General features: G+C 38.1%; 1 protein-coding gene across 5 annotated transcripts in view; it reads left to right on the top strand.

Moving 5' to 3' along the window:
- The window catches only part of ppp3cb (protein phosphatase 3, catalytic subunit, beta isozyme), a 104,202-nt gene that overhangs the window by 2,088 nt on the left and 83,844 nt on the right, over positions 1-18,270 (top strand). The window contains exon 1 of one of the 5 annotated variants that reach the window (XM_056471970.1): positions 1,996-2,126. The exons of the other annotated variants lie outside the window; for them this stretch is intronic. Coding sequence (XP_056327945.1) covers positions 2,102-2,126 — 25 coding nt within the window. The 5' untranslated portion in view covers positions 1,996-2,101. Of the gene's footprint in view, positions 1-1,995; positions 2,127-18,270 lie in introns of those variants that run through there. 5 annotated transcript variants of the gene reach the window in all.

Raw genomic sequence — 18,270 nt, 5'->3', positions numbered from 1 at the left:
TTACGGTTATTTGCCTTATATATTAAGGAAACATAATGTTAACCAGGTTACGGATTTGTACTGTAGCATTTTTACAGTTTTTTACCGTTGAAGTCACGGCCATTTTTTACAGTGTAAGGCATAAGACTAAAAAATGTTTGTCTACTTAAAAATTGTTGGGCCGACAATTCTCATTATTCTGATAAGTAGCCCAAACTGTCCGTCAACAAATGCAGATTTGTACAACTGCTCACCTATGTTCATGCAGATCCACTGTTTGCGCGTGCACAGGAGAGAGTGACAGTGGTAAAAACAAATGCTGAATCAAAACTTTCAAATCCTGAATCAATATTGGAGTTACTTTTGCACGCTGGAGGAAGAATGACACTATGGCTGAAGTATTTCTTTTAGACAGGTAATGTTATGTCTTAAAACTATTTCAGTCACGCAAAGCTTATGCAGATTGTGTTGTTTTAAATGGGTTATATGCACAGAAGTGTTGTTCAGCCACTGAAATCTTCCGGCAAAAGATTGATATGACTGTTTTCAATTTTATAAGGGACCTTTTAAAGCATCAATAATGTAGATTTGTATTTAGTTTAATAACAAAGCATCAGTAAATATGGCTATTGCAATACAGTTTTTTGTTCAGAATTGTAGCATTATAAATTACTATAAAGTTGTCTAACTGGCGAATGACATGATCTAGTGGGTCTCTGTCAGCTTTAATGTGCGCGTTCCTGATATCAGGAGGTGTGTTTTTTTATACGGCAGGGGATGGATTGTATTTGAAAGATATAATGCTAATCGTTAGCATTTAGGCAGATCACCTACTGCACCTTTAATATTTTAGTAATTGCAAAACTTATTTATACCTGCTTTGATTATACATTTTGCCTGCCCCATAGTATAGAGTTATAATGTAAGTATATTTCTGCCACATCAGAGTTGTTTTAAAGGGATAGTTCACCCCAAAATGAAAATATGCTCACTATTTAGTCACCCTCAAGTGGTTTCAAACCTTTATGAGTTTCTTTATTCTGTTGAACACTAAAGAAGATGGTTTAAAGAAAGCTGAAAATCTGTAACCGTTGACTTCCATAGTAGAAAACTATAATACTGAAATCAGTGGTTAAAGGTTTCCAACTGTCTTCAAAATATCTTATTTTGTGTTCAGCGGAAGAAAGAAAGCCAAATAGGTGTGGAACAAGTAAAGGGTGAGTAAATGATAAAAGATTTTTTACGCAAAGGTCACACTGGACTTTGAGCATGCAAAATGTTTTGATCATGCAACAGTGGTAATATGATGTCACACTCATACAGTTAAACATATATAGGTTTCTTATGTAAAAAAAACTTAGCCTGCTCCACTTCATTGCAACCCTGCAATTCTACAGATTTAAAGCTGCATGATTTTAATTGATCAAAGATGTCAGACTAAGATGTATCAATATTCTTTAGGTCACAGACATTCATGTGTTCAGAGTTCACCTATTTGATTGACCTTAAAAAAAAACAGCAAAACACAGAACATGCTTGTGTTTCTGGTCTTCTGTTAACACATGCATATGAATGGCAGTCAATGGAACAAAAAGTAAATTCTAGTCATACCACGTGTAAACAGATAAGGTACCATTAAGGGATAGTTCACCCAAAAAGGAAAATTTACTCACCCTTTTTCACCTTCAAGTTGTTTTTTTATTCTGTTAAACACAAAATAAGATATTCTGAAGAAAGCTAAAAATCTGCATTGACTTCCATGGTATAGGAGAAAACAAACATGGAAGTTAAAGATTACCGGTTTCCAGCTGTCTTTGAAATCCATCTTTGCAGTGCAAAGTAGGTATAATAAGTTCAGTAAATCCACACAAATCATCTATTGGATTAAGTAGTAGTGTGTAAATTAGATTTATGATTATATACAAATTCTAGTTCTTTTAAAGAATGAACACGACAACGGCTTGCCACACATGCATGGAGCGCATCGACGGCTGCGCGCGCCTGCTGGTGGATGGATGAACTGTTATACAGTGCCAGGTTACCCGAGAGAGAGAGACAGAGGGGGAGGAGAGCACGAGAGATTAACATCTCGATCCAATGAAATATTTTTGTCAGTTTGAGGATGACAGCGAAAGGACGACTAAAAGGTAGCGTGGCTTTTGCATTGCATTCCTGCATTATTGCATGCATTACTCCAATGTCAGTGCGCGCGCGCTTCTCGTCGTGTAGCTACAAGCGCTTGGGATAACCAGATGATCTCGTGAGTTACCGTATCGATTATGTGTGTAATGATGTGAAATAGGCAATGTCTCGAGACCTTGCACGAATGCACTCTTGGTGGGAGAAAATGCGCGGAGATGCTTGCAATGTCAGCTCGCGCGCTGACATGGGCATCCTTGCATAGATGGCCTATGTGGGTATTTTAGTGTTTCATTCCGAAACAGTTTATCGATTCGTTGGCACAGCGTCACACACTGTAAACAAGGCTGCACACAGAGGATGCGCGCCGCATCTAGCGCCTGCAGAAATCCCAGTGGCATTACAGCTAAACATTATTGCAGAAAAACAAGTTGCATTGCAGTACTATACATTTCATGTGATGATGATGTTGTTGATGATGATGATGCATACGTTAGTTTTCTTTGCAAACCCATCGTAATGATGCATGCATCTTCTATACGCGCCATTTTTATATTACCAATATTGCACGCATCAAAAAATAAGCCATATAGTGAGGATGTGGGCAACACTGGATGCTGGGAAATGTGTATGTGTAGTGTGGGCGGTTAGTGGAGAGAGGGTTAATTAGACCTCGGTGGTGATGGCTGTGCATACTGAAAAGCTCCCCAAAAGCATCTGTTCCCTCTGTGTATGTGATCAACACTGGAATTTGTTTGGATTATGGAAGACAATAAGAGAGCGGACAGGGGAGGCATGTTTTGGACCATCATAATGTGTAGAGTGAGTGTGGTTTGGGCGGAGAGAAAGAGAGAGATGTGGTGTGTACTGTAAAGGGCTATTCCTCAACCCTGGAGTGTGGCCGCCTGTAATTATTTAGCAACATATGCCATTCTGCATTAAATAATCATAGTGTGGCATATGTGCCGCATTTATGTAATATTAACCGTTAGGTATCTCGGGCAATAAGCTTTGGGGAAGGTCTGTTTGTGTGTGTGTGTGTGTGAGTGTGTGTATGTGTGTGTGTGTGAGCGTGTCCAGATATGGCTGGTGTATGGAGGAAAGCAAAGCAGCCGGTGTGAAGGTGAGAAAGGTATTAGGGGAACGCAGCGGAGGTGAGAAACAGCTTGATTGTTCAGGAAAACCTAAGGAAAAAAAGTATGATGGCGCATCCGCGGTACACTCTCAGGTGGGAGAATGAGTGATTCTACACTGATATGAATACGCCAATGTAGGTCAATGGTTAATATGGTACTGTTATGTTTCTTTTATGATGTTTTACTGTCCATGTCAGTGTTTCTCAACCACGTTCCTGGTGGACCACCAGCTCTGCACATTTTCCATGTCTCCTTAATTAAACACCTGATCATCAGCTCATTAGCAGAGACTGAAAAACCTGAAATGGGTGTGACAGACAAAGACAATACAAAATGTGCAGTGCTGGTGGTCCTCCAGGAACGTGGTTGAGAAACACAGCTCCATATGGCACTATTGTCTGAAATGATTGGATGGCACCAATTTTGAGGTTTATTAAGTACTATTTAGATTAGTGTTTCCCAACCCTGTTCCTGGAGGCACACCAACAGTACATATTTTGTATGTCTCCCTTATCTGACCCATTCGTGTCAGGTTTTGGGGTCTTTTCTAATGTTCTGCTGAGTTGATTCAGGTGTGTTTGATTAGGGAGAGGTTGAAAATGTGTACTGTTGGTGTGCCTTCAGGAACAGGGTTGGGAAACACTGATTTATATGGTACTAAACGTCTATAATGATGATACTACGATGCATAGATATACTCTGCTCTGTTGCATTTCCAAACGTATGGTTCATTGAATTATTAATTGATTCACCGTTATCATTAAACTTGATTTTAAAAGCATGATAATATAATAGTATTGCAGTGTGCACATCCAATATTTGTAAAGTTTTAAAGATAAAGGTGCACAACAAATTAAGTCTCCCAAAACAATTGAGCAAGTCACCAACAATACGAGTTTCACTTCCTCAACTGATCTATGTAGATCCTTAACACGTTAGCATAATGCCAGCCTGTGGCCACAGAATTAATCTTCAATGTCAACACTGAATAATAAGTAATTGAAATGCTAATTTAAATGGTTTAATTCTCTAAATTTACCACAGAGAAACTTCCTGCTCGGGTCAAACTTGCAATGAAGGTTTGGATCGATCAATAGAGGTTTGGGTCTGACTTGACCTCGAAATGATATGGTTAAATCTGCCCTGACTGTGTTTTCTTGGACCTCTTTTGTTGCAGTCAAAATGATATCATCCTGATTGATGAATTCAAAATTGCGATTACATGAATGCTAAAAACTGATTGGGTCGAATCGTGCATGTGCACTCACCGGCCACTTTATTTGGTACACCTGTCCACCTGCTCGTTAATGCAAATTTATAATCAGCCAATCGCAGGGCGGCAATTCAATGCATTTAGGCATGTAGACATGGTCAAGACGATCTGCTGCAGTTGAAACCGAGCATCAGAATGGGGAAGAAAGGTGATTTAAATGACTTTGAATGTGGCATGATTGTTGGTGCCAGACGGGCTGGTCTGAGTATTTCAGAAACTGCTGATCTAATGGCTTTTTCATGCACAACCATCTCTAGGGTTTACAGAGAATGGTTCAAAAAAGAGAAAATATCCACGAGCAGCAGTTTTGTGGGCGCAAATGTTGATGTCAGAGGAGAATGGCCAGACTGATTCGAGCTGATCGAACGACAACAGTAACTCAAATAACCACTCGTTACAACCGAAGTATGCAGAAGAGCATCCCTGAACACACGTGGAACTTTGAGGCGGATAGGGTTACTTGGATTACTTACCGTTTTTTCTATTGTCTTCAATTCAAAGAGCTAATTAGGAGATGATGAGCATGGTGAAGCTTATTGCCACACATTTTCCACTTCCCAGGGCAAAAACTAGGCATATGGGGGATGTGCAAGTTTATCTCATAAAACTCGACACTTCATTCTACATTTCACCTCATATGTAATTATGGCATTTCTACATCACTGACCATGTGCTTTTCAATACAGTTTCGGTTCTCAATTGGATCAATTGGTGTATATATGTTCTCACAATTGGATTAGAAAAGGTCTACACCATACTTTCCAATACAATAGATCAAGGTCAGTCTGATCAATACAGGTGTTTATGATTATTGACATATTATTTGGTTGCTTCTAAACATCTCTGTACAGTTGTTTAAAAGATTCAGATGTGGAAATCAGAAATGGAAATGAGAGTTTTGTTTTTCGATGTGTAGACCAATCACAACAAAATTAGCTATCTGATCAATCAGAGAAGAGTATGCTTATCATACCTGAAAACATTTGTCCCGGAAAATCTGGGTGACCGGTGGGGGGTTAGGTTCGTGGGTGAGGTGTCTGAATAACACTGTTGAGAATCGGGTACTGTGTACTGTGGTGTTAGTAACTGTACTATGAAGCGTGTTTCGGGCGGCCACTGCGATCGGATCCTATGCCAATGTTGGTGACCCGAGTTTTCTGGGAGAAATAACAAAACGGGAGGGTGGTGGGAGATGGGTCTGAAATACGGGAGACTCTCGGGAAAAACAGGAGTGTTTACAGGTATGATGCTTATGGAAAAGGGTTTAGAAAGACTGATTCTTCAAACTAATTGTTTGAGACTCATTTTTTAGATGAAAAAATGTATATTATGAGAAAATTAAAGAAATAGTTTACCCAAAAATAAAAATTACCTCATTGCTTATTCTCTCTCATGTTGTTATTAAATATTTATAAGTTTCTTTCTTCTGTTGAACACAAAAGAAGATATTTTGAAGGATACTGGTTGCTTGTACCCATCCATTTTCATTGTAGGAAAACAAATACTATGGAAGTCAATGGGTGCCAGCTAATAGCATTTTTCAAAATATCTTCTTTTGCGTTCAACAGAAGAAAGAAACTAGTTGTTGATCAAGTGAAGGGTGAGTAAATATATTTTACCATTTGGCAGATATTTGGGCATTTGGCTTAACCGATGCACCTAGGAGTCCAATAGCATTATCAAAGTAATAAAATAAACAAGTGTCATATTTACATAACCACAAGCTTTTATGCAAATTTTTCCAAGGATTAAAAAAAGTGGAAAAGTGGTGCATGGCTGACACTCTTGCGACAATCATAAAGTAAGCAAGTTGATTGCTTGAGATAAATTTGCTCATTTCCAGAAGTTATTATGTGCTGCATTCTCCACGAGACAGAATGCGTCTCGCTGCCATCTGTCTCCTCAAGGAATGTAGTAATGCGGCAATAATGACTAGATTATTCTAATTGCATCATAGTGTATTTTTTATGATTGTACTAATAGGTGTTCTTGGCCCCTAGGAATGGAGCAGTTTTAAAACATGAATATATTATTTGTGCGCAGTAATAAACACTCACAGTTAAAGGCATAGTTCATGAAAAAGAAAAATTGATTAGATATTCATTTTACTCACACTGTTAGAAATGTTATTGTATTTTTGCGGTAACTTACTGGCAGCAAATTACCACAACTGCCCGTTTACAGTAACTTACCTGTGTTTTACAGTAGCAAGGCTCTACCACAGTTTCATTATACAGTAAAATAGCCTTACCGCAACTTCTTTTTATGATAAAATGCCCTTTACTACATATTAATTTTAGACTTGGACAATTTTACAATACTTTTACTGTAATTTATTTACATTTTACACTAGCAGTGCGAAACCTTTATTTTTAGTATTTACAATTGAATTTAATACATTTCAAAAAGTGCCAACATAATGTTAAACAGTATTTTTATTATTCATTGTTATTATATCTCATTTTATATGGTATTTAAATCTATTTAAAATACTTTTTGTGATACAAAATGTTAAATATATTTTTCTCAGTAAGTTACTGTAATGGCGCGCTCTCTCGAGACATGTGTTGTGCGAATAAATCATGCTATTCCCATGTAAATAGATGCATGAACATTTTGAGATTACTTGCAGTGTTGGGCTGTAGCGTCGCTACAAGTAGTGATGCTACTAGCTTAACTACATTTCTCAGTAGCATAACAGAAGCATAACGGTAGCTTCACTACTTTATAAATCCTATAGCTTTTCAGTAGCGAAGCTATTTTTTTAGTCAAGTAGCACAGTAGCATCCACACAGCTACATTTACCGATCGTGGATCAATAAGTGAAGGCACCGACATTCACAAAGCTAGCCGATGAAAGTAAATCCATATGATGGCGAGAATGACGATTTCTTCTTCCTGTTTTACGGTGATCGACAACAAACTTTTTGTTGCGTTACTGCCACCTCTTGCTCTGGTCCGTGACGTTGGCAAACAATTAGGCTAACACGAGAAATTTGCATGCTGAAAAGATGACTGAGGAAGAGGAGTTTATATGTATACTATGGTAATTAATATTAGTTCGTGATAGTAACTAATAATACTACATTATGTAGAGTAATTCATTAATGAAAAGTTTTAAATATACAATGCAATATATTGCTTATTCCTACATATTTCTCTTTACTATAAATTACTATAGTGTTTTACATGTGTAACACCTGTTTTTATTGGATTTTTAGTTTTTTGCTATCATATACTATCATTTGTTTCTATTTAGTAATTTTTTTGCAGTAAATAACTGAACTGAACAGTTATGCTTAGCTCACTACATTTTTCAAGTAGCTTGCCCAACACTGTTTACTCGATACGTTCGCGAGTCAAATTCGCGTCATTCACTTCACAATAGATGCAGATTCGCGATATAGGCAGGGCATCTGCCCGGTGACTTTAGCTTCGTTGCTAACTTGGCTAACATGGATTGTATTGAGAAAGTAGCTGTGCTTTATGTGCTTTAGGAAGTCTGATAAGCAGCGTAGGTTTGTTCAACGCCATGTCTGAGTCGACTAGCTTTTTTCAGAGGTGCACCCAGCTCTGTGAACTCCTCCAGAAACTACCTGGATGATGGAAGCTTTCAGCGGTGCTTCAGACTGAGCTGAGCCCAATTTGGTGAACTGTTGTCCGGTGTCGGCAGCAGGATTTCCCCCTCGTGACACCAACAACAGGCACTACATCATAATCACGCTCCTACAAGAGCAAGCTCCTGATTGGTTAATGCTGTGCAAATGTCACATGATTCACACGTTAAGCGTGTCAAACTTGAAAAATGCTCAATTAACAGCACGTCATTCTTGCCGCCTCATTTGTGCAAATTGTGCTGCAAGACTATTCGCGTTTTTGCATTGACTTAACAATCACTTGTGCTTGACTCTTCATTCGCATCTGGTGTGAATGCACCATGAAGTTTTAAAATTTCCCATAATGCAATGCATATTACATTAGTGAACTGTAAAGAATGTATGCAGTATTTTACTAGACGTTTCCAGTAAATAACTGTAAAATTGCCACTAAGTCTAACAGTGCACCTGCTCAAGCAGTTTCAAACCTTTGAGTTTCTTTATTCCATTGAGCACTAAAGAAGATATTTTGAAGAAAGATAAAATCCTGAAATCATTGACAGAAAAGCAAATGCTATGAAAGTCAATGCTGCAATGCTGAAGTTACTGCTTTCCAGCATTTTTCAAAACATCTTCTTTTGTGTTCAGCTGAAGAAACAGGTTTGGGAATAATGAAGGAGTAAACGATGATAGAATTTTTGGCTGAACTATCCCTTTAATGCATTATCGAAACTGCTCGAGAAATTGACGGTTTCTGCGCATGGTGTGCCTGTGTTAATTCATGCATGCCTCCTGCTGAGCGTAGACACACAACATGAACGGGATGTTAAAGCCCGACACAGAGCCTAAGAGAGAGTGTTGACATGAGCCTGGCGATAAATGGAACGAGAGCAGGTGAAAGAAAAGAGAGGGGGAATGTGTGAAGGATGAGAAGTGGGAGAGATGGGGAATTAGGCACTTGACAGCAGATAGATAGATGGATGGATGGATGGATGAATGGGGGGATGGATGTGCTTGTGTCCCAGCAATCTCTTTCTCTCAGGTTGTGGTCAGAATGCAATTCTAGAGTACAGCATAGTGTGCAGTGTATATTGTATACTGAAAACTATCGATTATGTAATGTATAATGTAATACTTTGAGAAAGCTATCCATTAGCATTCCCTTTTATTTCAATTCAGTTGGTAGTGGATTTTGATCAGCCAATCAGATGATCCGTAACAACCATGTGATCATACTGATCAATGACTGTCAGTGGAGAAATATGTTTTTTTGTTGGCGCATGGTAGCATTAAAGTCTCTTTTATCTTATAAAGACACACACATTCAACACCAATCCACTACACTGCAAAAATACAGGGTTCCACACAATTCATTCATGTTGCCCCAACACAAATCAATTAAGATAAAGCAACAACTTTAAGTGGATTGAACATAAAACTCTTTGGTCGTTCCAAACAAATCTCAAGAATTTTGTTGTGTCAGCTCATTTTAATTAAACCAACTGTGCTGTCACTTCGTGTCTGCCATATCTGGACCAAAAAGCTGCACATGAACACACCAAACGGACTGCAGCCGGCTGAAATGTGAATGCGCATTCTGAGGCTGTGTGAAAGGATGTGTCTTTCCGCACCAATGGGTGGGAGTAATCTTGTTTATTCATTCATTAGTTTTCCTTTGGCTTAGTCTCTTATTTATCAGGGGTCACCACAGCAGAATGAACTGCCAACTATTCTGGCATATCCTTTATGCAGCGGATGCCCTTTCAGCGGCAACTGAGTGCTGGGAAACACCCATACACACTCGTATTCATACACTACGGGCAATTTTGTTTACCCAATTCTCTTAAACCGCAAGTCTTTGAACTGTGGGAGAAACTGAAGCACCCGGAGGAAACCCACGCAAACACAGGGAGAACATGCAAAGTCCACACAGAAATGCCAACTGACCCAGCCAGGACTCGAATCCGGCAACCTTTTTGCTGTGAGGCGACAGTGCTAACCACTGAGCCACCGTGCCGCCCCTGTAATTTTTCTTTTCATTCCCAAAAGAGAAACCAAAACAGTTGGCATGCACATAAAAGCTTTAAAAAAAGCAGTGTTTAGTATTATTATCATAGTAATTGTCACTCACTACGGAGGAATTTGTTCATGCAACTTTGTCTGATTATCTAATAATCCATATTGTTTACAAATCTTTGAGAAATGAAGCAAAATTACTGCCAGCTTCTGTGTGTTTCCTCATGACTTAAATTGCTTACCTGGTTACATCACTTCAGTTTTTGATCTTGTGTTCTGATTTGTTGCTGAACAGCCAATCAGAGCACTCTCACTCTGACTTTATAACAACGAGAACTGATGTGTGAAACAGACTAAACCAACTAGCCTGATGCTAACCGACAGCCTGTATGTGGCTTGGTGTGTCCTGTCCTTATGCTGCCAGATGGGGATGAAGCGTCAATCGCGAGTGAGTTACATGTCAATGCATAGACATTCTGCGGCGCGATACGCGGGAATGAAGTGGCACGAGTTGAGCGTTTTGTTTATTTGATTTGCTTAACACGCATATCTTCAAGGAGGTATCAACACCGCACAACAGTTCATCAAACTTGGCTCGGCTCAGTCTGAAGCACTGCTGAAAGCTTCCATCATCCAGGTATAGTTTCTGGAGGAGTTGATGAACTCACAGAGCTGGGTGCACCTCGGAAAGGATCTAATAGACTCAGACATGGCGCCGAATGAATCTACGCTGTTTTTAGCCTTCCTAAAGCACATAAAGCTCAGCTACTCTCTCAATAAAATCCATGTTAGTCATTTAGCAACGAAGCTAGAGTCAGCTAGAGCCCATGACGCGAATCCGCGTCTATTGTAAAGTGAATGAATAAAGTGAAGTCTATTTTATGCGTGAATGAAGCGAATTTGATGTGCGAATGAAGCGAGTAAACCTAAAATGTTCACGTGTTTATTTACACGTGAATAGCAAGATTTATTTGCGCGTGCCACGTCTGGTGTGAACACAACATTAAAGGTGCAGTATGTAAGAATGACCTAGTGGTTAAACTTGGTATTGCAGTCTAAATTCAATTATTGGAGAGCTTTTTCTATCCAAAGGTGCCAATAAAATTTATGTCCAAAACTAAAATTACATAAAAGATTCATGAATTAAGCACTGTTTCCATTCAATGATTCAAACAGTACAAAATTGTCACTTCCTGATAAACTGATGGCAAACATCAAAAAGAAAAACTACATTTGCTGTAGTAGAAGTTGCGTGAGGCTGTTATCATATAATAAAGCGCTTGTGCCTCAGAAGACAATGATCTATCAACCTTTTTCATGTGATATTCCAAAATGCACATAAATGTATGTGGACGGAAACATAGCTAATGATTGGAGAGCTTGGATTGTAGATCTTTTCCATGCACACTTATTTTTTTAACTTTAAATCATTAATGAAGTGATTCCCCTTTTAAAATAATCGTCTGGTTTAGTTCATGGCTTTCAATGCTTTAACAAAGACATTTAAAATAGGATAAACAGCCTATACTTCCAGAAACATCATTGTTAAAAACTGGGCAGGCACCAATGCACTTGCATTGCAGTTTCTCCCATTCATTGACATTGTCATGTGACCTCATTACATGTACAGTTGAGGTCATAATTATTAGCCCCCCTTTGAATTTTCTTTTCTTTTTTAAATATTTCCCAGATGATGCTTAACAGAGCAAGAAAATGTTCATAGTATGTCTGATAATATTTTTTCTTAATTTTTTTAAAACCATTTTAACGTCAAAATTATTAGCCCTTTCAAGCTATTTATTTCCATAGTCTACAGAAAAAACCATCTTTATACAATAACTTGCCTAATTACCCTAACCTGCCTAGTTACCCTAATTAACCTAGTTAACCTAGTCAAAGGGGCCTTTAAATGTCACTTTAAGCTGTATAGAAGAGTCTTGAAAAATATCTAGTAAAATATTATTTAAGCAGGGGGCCAATAATTCAGGGGGTTTAATAATTCTGACTTCAGCTGTATGTCTAATTCTCATGCAGGGGATGTTCCTGCTTATATGTTTGGAAGTCATAATTACTATGCCATTGCATTACTGTTGTTGCTGAAAGAAACATTATTATTTTGATTTTTGGAGGCTCACATTGCACAAGTCCCCTAGAGTTAAATCATTTTTGGGTCAGGATAATGCAACTGCCAATAAATAAATAAAAATTTAAATGAACAGAACTCTGTACTCAGTTATGACTCTGGATGACAAAAGCAACCATAAGGGTCAATCTTTGCAAAAGAGCAATATAAAGAGATATAACAATTTGAAATCTATAATCTGAAGGTTCAAAAAAAGTGCATTACTAATCATTACTAAAATTGGAGTTTTGATATATTTATAGTTGGAAATGTTTAAAATGAGGGCAACACGGTGGCTCAGTGGTTAGCACTGTTGCCTCACAGCAAGAAGGTCGCTGGTTCAAGTCCCGGCTGGGTCAGTTGGCATTTCTGTGTGGAGTTTGCTTGTTCTCCCGTCTTTGCTTGGGTTTCCTCTGGGTGCTCCGGTTTCCCCCACAGTCCAAAGACATGCGGATAAGTGAATTGGATTAACTAAATTGGTCGTAGGTTATGAGTGTGAATGAGTATAGTATGGGTGTTTCCCAGTGCTGGGTTGCAACTGGAAAGGCATCCGCTGTGTAAAACATATACAGGATAAGTTGGCGGATCATTCCACTGTGTCAACCCCAGATGAATAAAGGGACTAAGCCAAAGGAAAATGAATGAATGTTTAAAATGCCTTCATAATAGTGATACTCTATGTGTTACTTAATGATTATTATTGACTTAAAATAAGCATCAATAATTTTGAACCCATACAATGTAGTTTTGGTTATTGCCAAAAACCTGTGCAACAGACACATATTGTGATACACAGTCAGTGTTTACAATACACAAAATGCAAACCAAAACACAACCGTATACAGAAAACATTCTCAATTACTTCTCCGTCATAATATTTCACATTTACACACTGAAGCTCAGACACTCAGGCCTGCGTGCTAGCAATCATGACATTGAATTTGTTCATGTGCACTCATTTAGGAAAAAAACAATCATTCTTGCATGACTTGAAGGCAGCATATTGCAGTAAGTGGCGTCCAGTTTCAGTTATTTTCCATTTTTAATCACATTTTTTTGTAAAGTCATCCTAACTCTTGGCAGTCTGTTCCAGTAGCGAGTCCAGAAAAAGATGTAAAACATTGCAGCTGATATTCCTCTGTTCATTCGTCACACTGAAAATGGAAGGTCACGTTGGGCACAGTGCATTGTGGGATATAGTGCTCATTGCATACTCTTGTATTCTAACTATACAAATTGGTTGTTGCATCTGAAGCTATAAGGCGATATTGTTATGTGAAGTATGTATCCAATTCCCAAAGTAGCCAGTGTTCTGCTTTCATGCAAGTGAGAATGCTTTTATTCAGGACTAAAGTGCTGCCCATCTAACCAGATACTGAGCTAATCAACTTCATCGCCCACCTGAATGATGCAATAGAGAGAGAGAGAGAGAGAAAGATAGAGAGAGAAAGAGAGAGAGAGGCAATCTTGCATCAAATGCGGAGCTAGAGGACTGCAGGAAAATGATGAAAATGTTTCCTCCCACACAGATGCACAAACACACACAGACACACACATATGTTACGGGTCACCAGAGACGTTAACTTTAGCACGCACATACACACATAGTTATATACAGATGTGTGTTACAGCGAACAGCGTTCAACACGCTTGACAACCTTTGCGTACCACAATCTGTGTTTCTCTTACACAAAAACAAATCAATGCTTTAGGGTTGAAAACCAAGTGTGGTCATCTGTACCTCTGGGTAATATTTCTCTCACGCCTTTAGTCTGTCATTCATTGTTAGTTTTTAAATATCATAACTTCATTTAAATGAACACTTTACACTTTTTTTATGGAAATATGCTCTATTTATGACACCACAAGAGTTAGGGCCCTATAATACACCTGGCACAATAAGGCGCAAGATGTCTTTGGTGTAATTTGTTGCTATTTTCAGACCAGCGAAACCCTAATTTTCACGTTTTGCACCACGTTGTTTAAATAGCAAATCCATTTGGGCCACTTTGTGGACTCATGGGTGTTCTGGTCTATAAAGGAGGTGCGTTAAGGCGCATTGTTGGCGTGTTGAGAAACTGAAATAGACTGCGGCATTGACCAACTGAAAGCTGGTCTAAAGCCCAGCGAAGAGTGTGTTATGTCCCTATGCAGGTCTGAATGCTTACACATTGCTTAATATTAATACACATAGGATGTACAGCAGTACACAAATATCTTTACATATGAAAAAGAATTAATGGATTAAAATATTACAAAAAATATTATTTTCGACATTAATATAAATCCGCTACATCATGCCCCAATTTGGGGGGCTTTTTCATTTTTTCACACAGTTTGCATTTTGTTTGTTTTAATAAAAACAAGATGTAGATGTATGCGTCACCATATGGGGCATAAGAATAGAACGTGTGTTTGAATATAACACTTATAATATCTAACACTTGTAAGTTTTTTTGACCACACTTCGTTATTTTTGTTCATTTATTCATTTGCTTGAAATTAGAACTGAATTTAGAAATAGTTTTGAAACAAATCTTTGTGCTTAACAAATAAAATGAAATATGTAGGCTAATGGATGTCTTCAGTGGAGTGCGCACAACAACATTTCCTTATCCACAAAAGTAAAGGAGTAAACTAAAGAGTAAGAGTAAAAGTAAAGTAAAGAGAAAGTAAAGAAGTTAGAAAGTTAACTGTTTTCTTGCTAGTGAAGTGTTCAGTTTTCCCACTTACAAAGTACCCCATGTAAATAGCAAATGCACCAAGGCGCAATGCAACTGACTCTGATTGGTTTGATGCACGTTATGCTCAAAACAAACCCATAGCTCATTAAGTGAATAAGCACAATCCTGTTAGACCATGAGCCAGGGCACAAAGCGTATTTTTTCTCAAAAGTGGATTCAGGCCACGGGCCCTCTGACAAGTTATCGTTATATATGTATATAAGTTATATGTATATGTGTATAAAAGTGTATAGCAAGTAGTGATGTTGGTTCCACAATTACTATCATCAAGTGTTCATGAGATGGATTGCCTGAGGGAAGAAACTGTTTCTGTGTCGGGCTGTTCTGGTGCGCAGTGCTCTGTAGCGTCGACCAGAAGGTAAAAGTTCAAAGAGGCAGTGTGCTGGGTGTGAGGGGTCCAAAGTGATTTTGGCAGCCCTTTTGCTCGCTCTGGATAAGTACAGTTCTTGGGGAGTAGGAAGGGTTGAACCAGTGATTCGCTCAGCACTCCGGACTATTCGACGTAGTCTTTGGAGGTCGTATTTAGTAGCTGATCTAAACCAGACAGTTATTGATGTGCAGATGACTGATTCAATGATGGAGGTGTAGAACTGTTTCAGCAGCTCCTTTGGGTGGTTAAAATTCCTCAGCTGACGATGAAAGTACAGCCTCTGTTGAGCTTTTTTGACAATGGAGTCAAAATCGTCCTATCTCCCATCCCCCCCAGTGGCGCCCCTGAAGACACGTCCTTCATGCTTTTGAGCCATCCGCTTTAGACTTTGCGCCTAGATCATTAAAATAGAGCCCTTAAACTGCTTTACCATTGTTTGATTCTATTCAGCTGATATTCGATTCTGGCGGAAGCACTTTTAGCTTAGCTAAGCTTAGCTAAGCATAGAATATTAAATCAGATTAGACTATTAATATCTCACTCAAAAATTACCAAAGAGTTTGATAATTTTCCTATCTAAAGCTTGACTCTTCTGTATTTACATCATACTAAGACTGAGAGAAAATTAAACGTTGCTATTTTTTAGGTCGATATGGCTAGGAACTATACTTTCATTCCGGCATGATAATCAAGGAACTTTGCTGCCGTACCATGGCTGCAGCAGGCGCAATGATGTTACACAGCGCATGAAAATTTACTTTACTATAAAAACAAATGAGTAAGCCCATTGCATTTAAAGCGATTAGTTGATTTTACTTAAAAAACACGAGTAAGCTTGTTGCCTAGTAGTAAATAGTAAGTAGTCAACTTGTCGCTTTTAAGACAACGGGTTACCTTATGACTCTTTACGGTGTTTTTACAGTGTTCTAGGGCTTTGTGATTAATGCAAATAAAACTGTAATTGTGACTTGGGGTTGTCAAAACTTGTGCTGTGTTATAATTAGAATTAAGCGCTTATGAACTGTTGTTAAAAACAGAACTACAGAAATATACAGAAAATATACCTGTGAATGGTTTATCACCACAAGTCAAAGGCAAAAATTAAATAAAAAATAATAATACAGCCATAAAATCATTTATATAAAACACATTAATTTGTTTTGTTTAATGACATTTTATAATAATAAAATATATTTATAATTATATTTTTATAATACCTCACACCAGCTGTATCATATGATTATTCCATAAAGAGAGTATGAATGTTTTTTTAATGTCTTCTTTTGTGTTTGAAACGCAAACCAAACATACAGGTTTGTCACAGCATGGTGGTGAAATAAATGACAGTAGTGACAGATTTATGATCACAGATTGTCCAGATGTTGCCAAGAAAAGTGAAGCTTTAGGTTCGTCCTGTATTTTTCAGTCAAAATAAAGCTGTATAGCTTTTAATTTAACATTAGAGTTGTACGATTACACTGAAAAAAAATTACTTTTGCTGCTCGTTCAAACCACTTATTTAAAATTAAATTATTAGTTGAAACAACACAATTCTTACGTTTTTTTTGGGGGGACAACTTAATTTTTGTGTTTAATCAACTTAAATTTGTAGAAATTATTAAATTAACTTAATCGATATGTGTTGGTACAAAATCAAGGAATTGTGTGGAACCCACCATTTTCGTTACAGTGTATTATGTTACTTAAATTCCCATTCTTTGCTGAATTATTATTATTATTATTATTATTATTATTATTATTATTATTATTATTATTATTATTATTATTATTATTGTTATTATTGTTATTATTATTATTATACATATTCCCAATCCACGTTTTGTGACTTTTTATAAGAATGATTATATAATAACAACATAAACAGCAAGCCAAAATAATTTTCAGTTAGATACATCACCATCAATGATAATTAAAAAAATTTGAATTAAAAACAAAATTCAAAGCAGCATGAACATTTTTCAGAATGTCTCCTTGCTTGTTTGCCAGACAAAAGCATAATAACATTCAGGTTCACCACCACATGCCAGTGGGCAAATAATGACAGATTGTTAATTTTTTGGAGAGCTTGTTCCTTTACACTGACACTAGACTTGGATGACTTGGTAGGCTGCAGGGAAATCGTAGGATATTCGAAATCATTAGTTCGTCACACAGGAAGTGGAGTGTGGTTAAAAATAACGCGCCAAACACATACAGAAAGATACCTGTCCACAAATCTGATTCGAAAACAGACTAAAGGTGAAGCTCCGAGGAAGAGCGGAAGAGCGAAAGAATGAGCGGGACTAAATTTAGCCTCTTTAACATAAATACTTTGGCTGTGAGTTTAGAGCGCAGAGGACACAGTGGATGGCGCAGAGCTGGGACCTAATGAGGCCAAGCGAAAGCAGGAACGCTTGTGTGATCCAGAAATCCAGTAGAACGGATCTCTCTACCATTTATCCCGCATTTGCTGCCGCCTGACTGGACGAGCTCAATCGCTGCTCGCTTGGGGTCTGTCAGTCAAATCGGTTCTCTTTACTGATTGGTTCATTTGCCATCTCAAAGTCCCACCTCCAGATTTTGTGCACGTGCAGATGGCCCCTTCATGTGTGAAGCGTGCATTAATTGTGCAACATCAAACGGCGCTTGTAAAAATCTCTCCGCGTGATGCTGTTATACCTTCTCCCAATCTGGGTCAGGCGCTAATCAATGAGTCTCTCTCCCTTCCTCATATCCATCCCTTCACTCAGCTTTCCCCATGTTCCCATTCCTTCAATCTCTGCGGCTGATTCTGGAATTTGTAGGAGGACGTGTTTTTGAAGCTCGCCTGTAGTAACAGCACAACGCTTCTGTCTGACACGCAGCAAAATGTGTCTTCAATCGTTTTTTTTAGGT

This window comes from Danio aesculapii, chromosome 14 (genome assembly GCF_903798145.1).
Source record: "Danio aesculapii chromosome 14, fDanAes4.1, whole genome shotgun sequence".
NCBI classification, from domain to species: Eukaryota; Metazoa; Chordata; class Actinopteri; order Cypriniformes; family Danionidae; genus Danio; species Danio aesculapii.
This window is presented reverse-complemented; position numbering and strand designations above follow the sequence as displayed.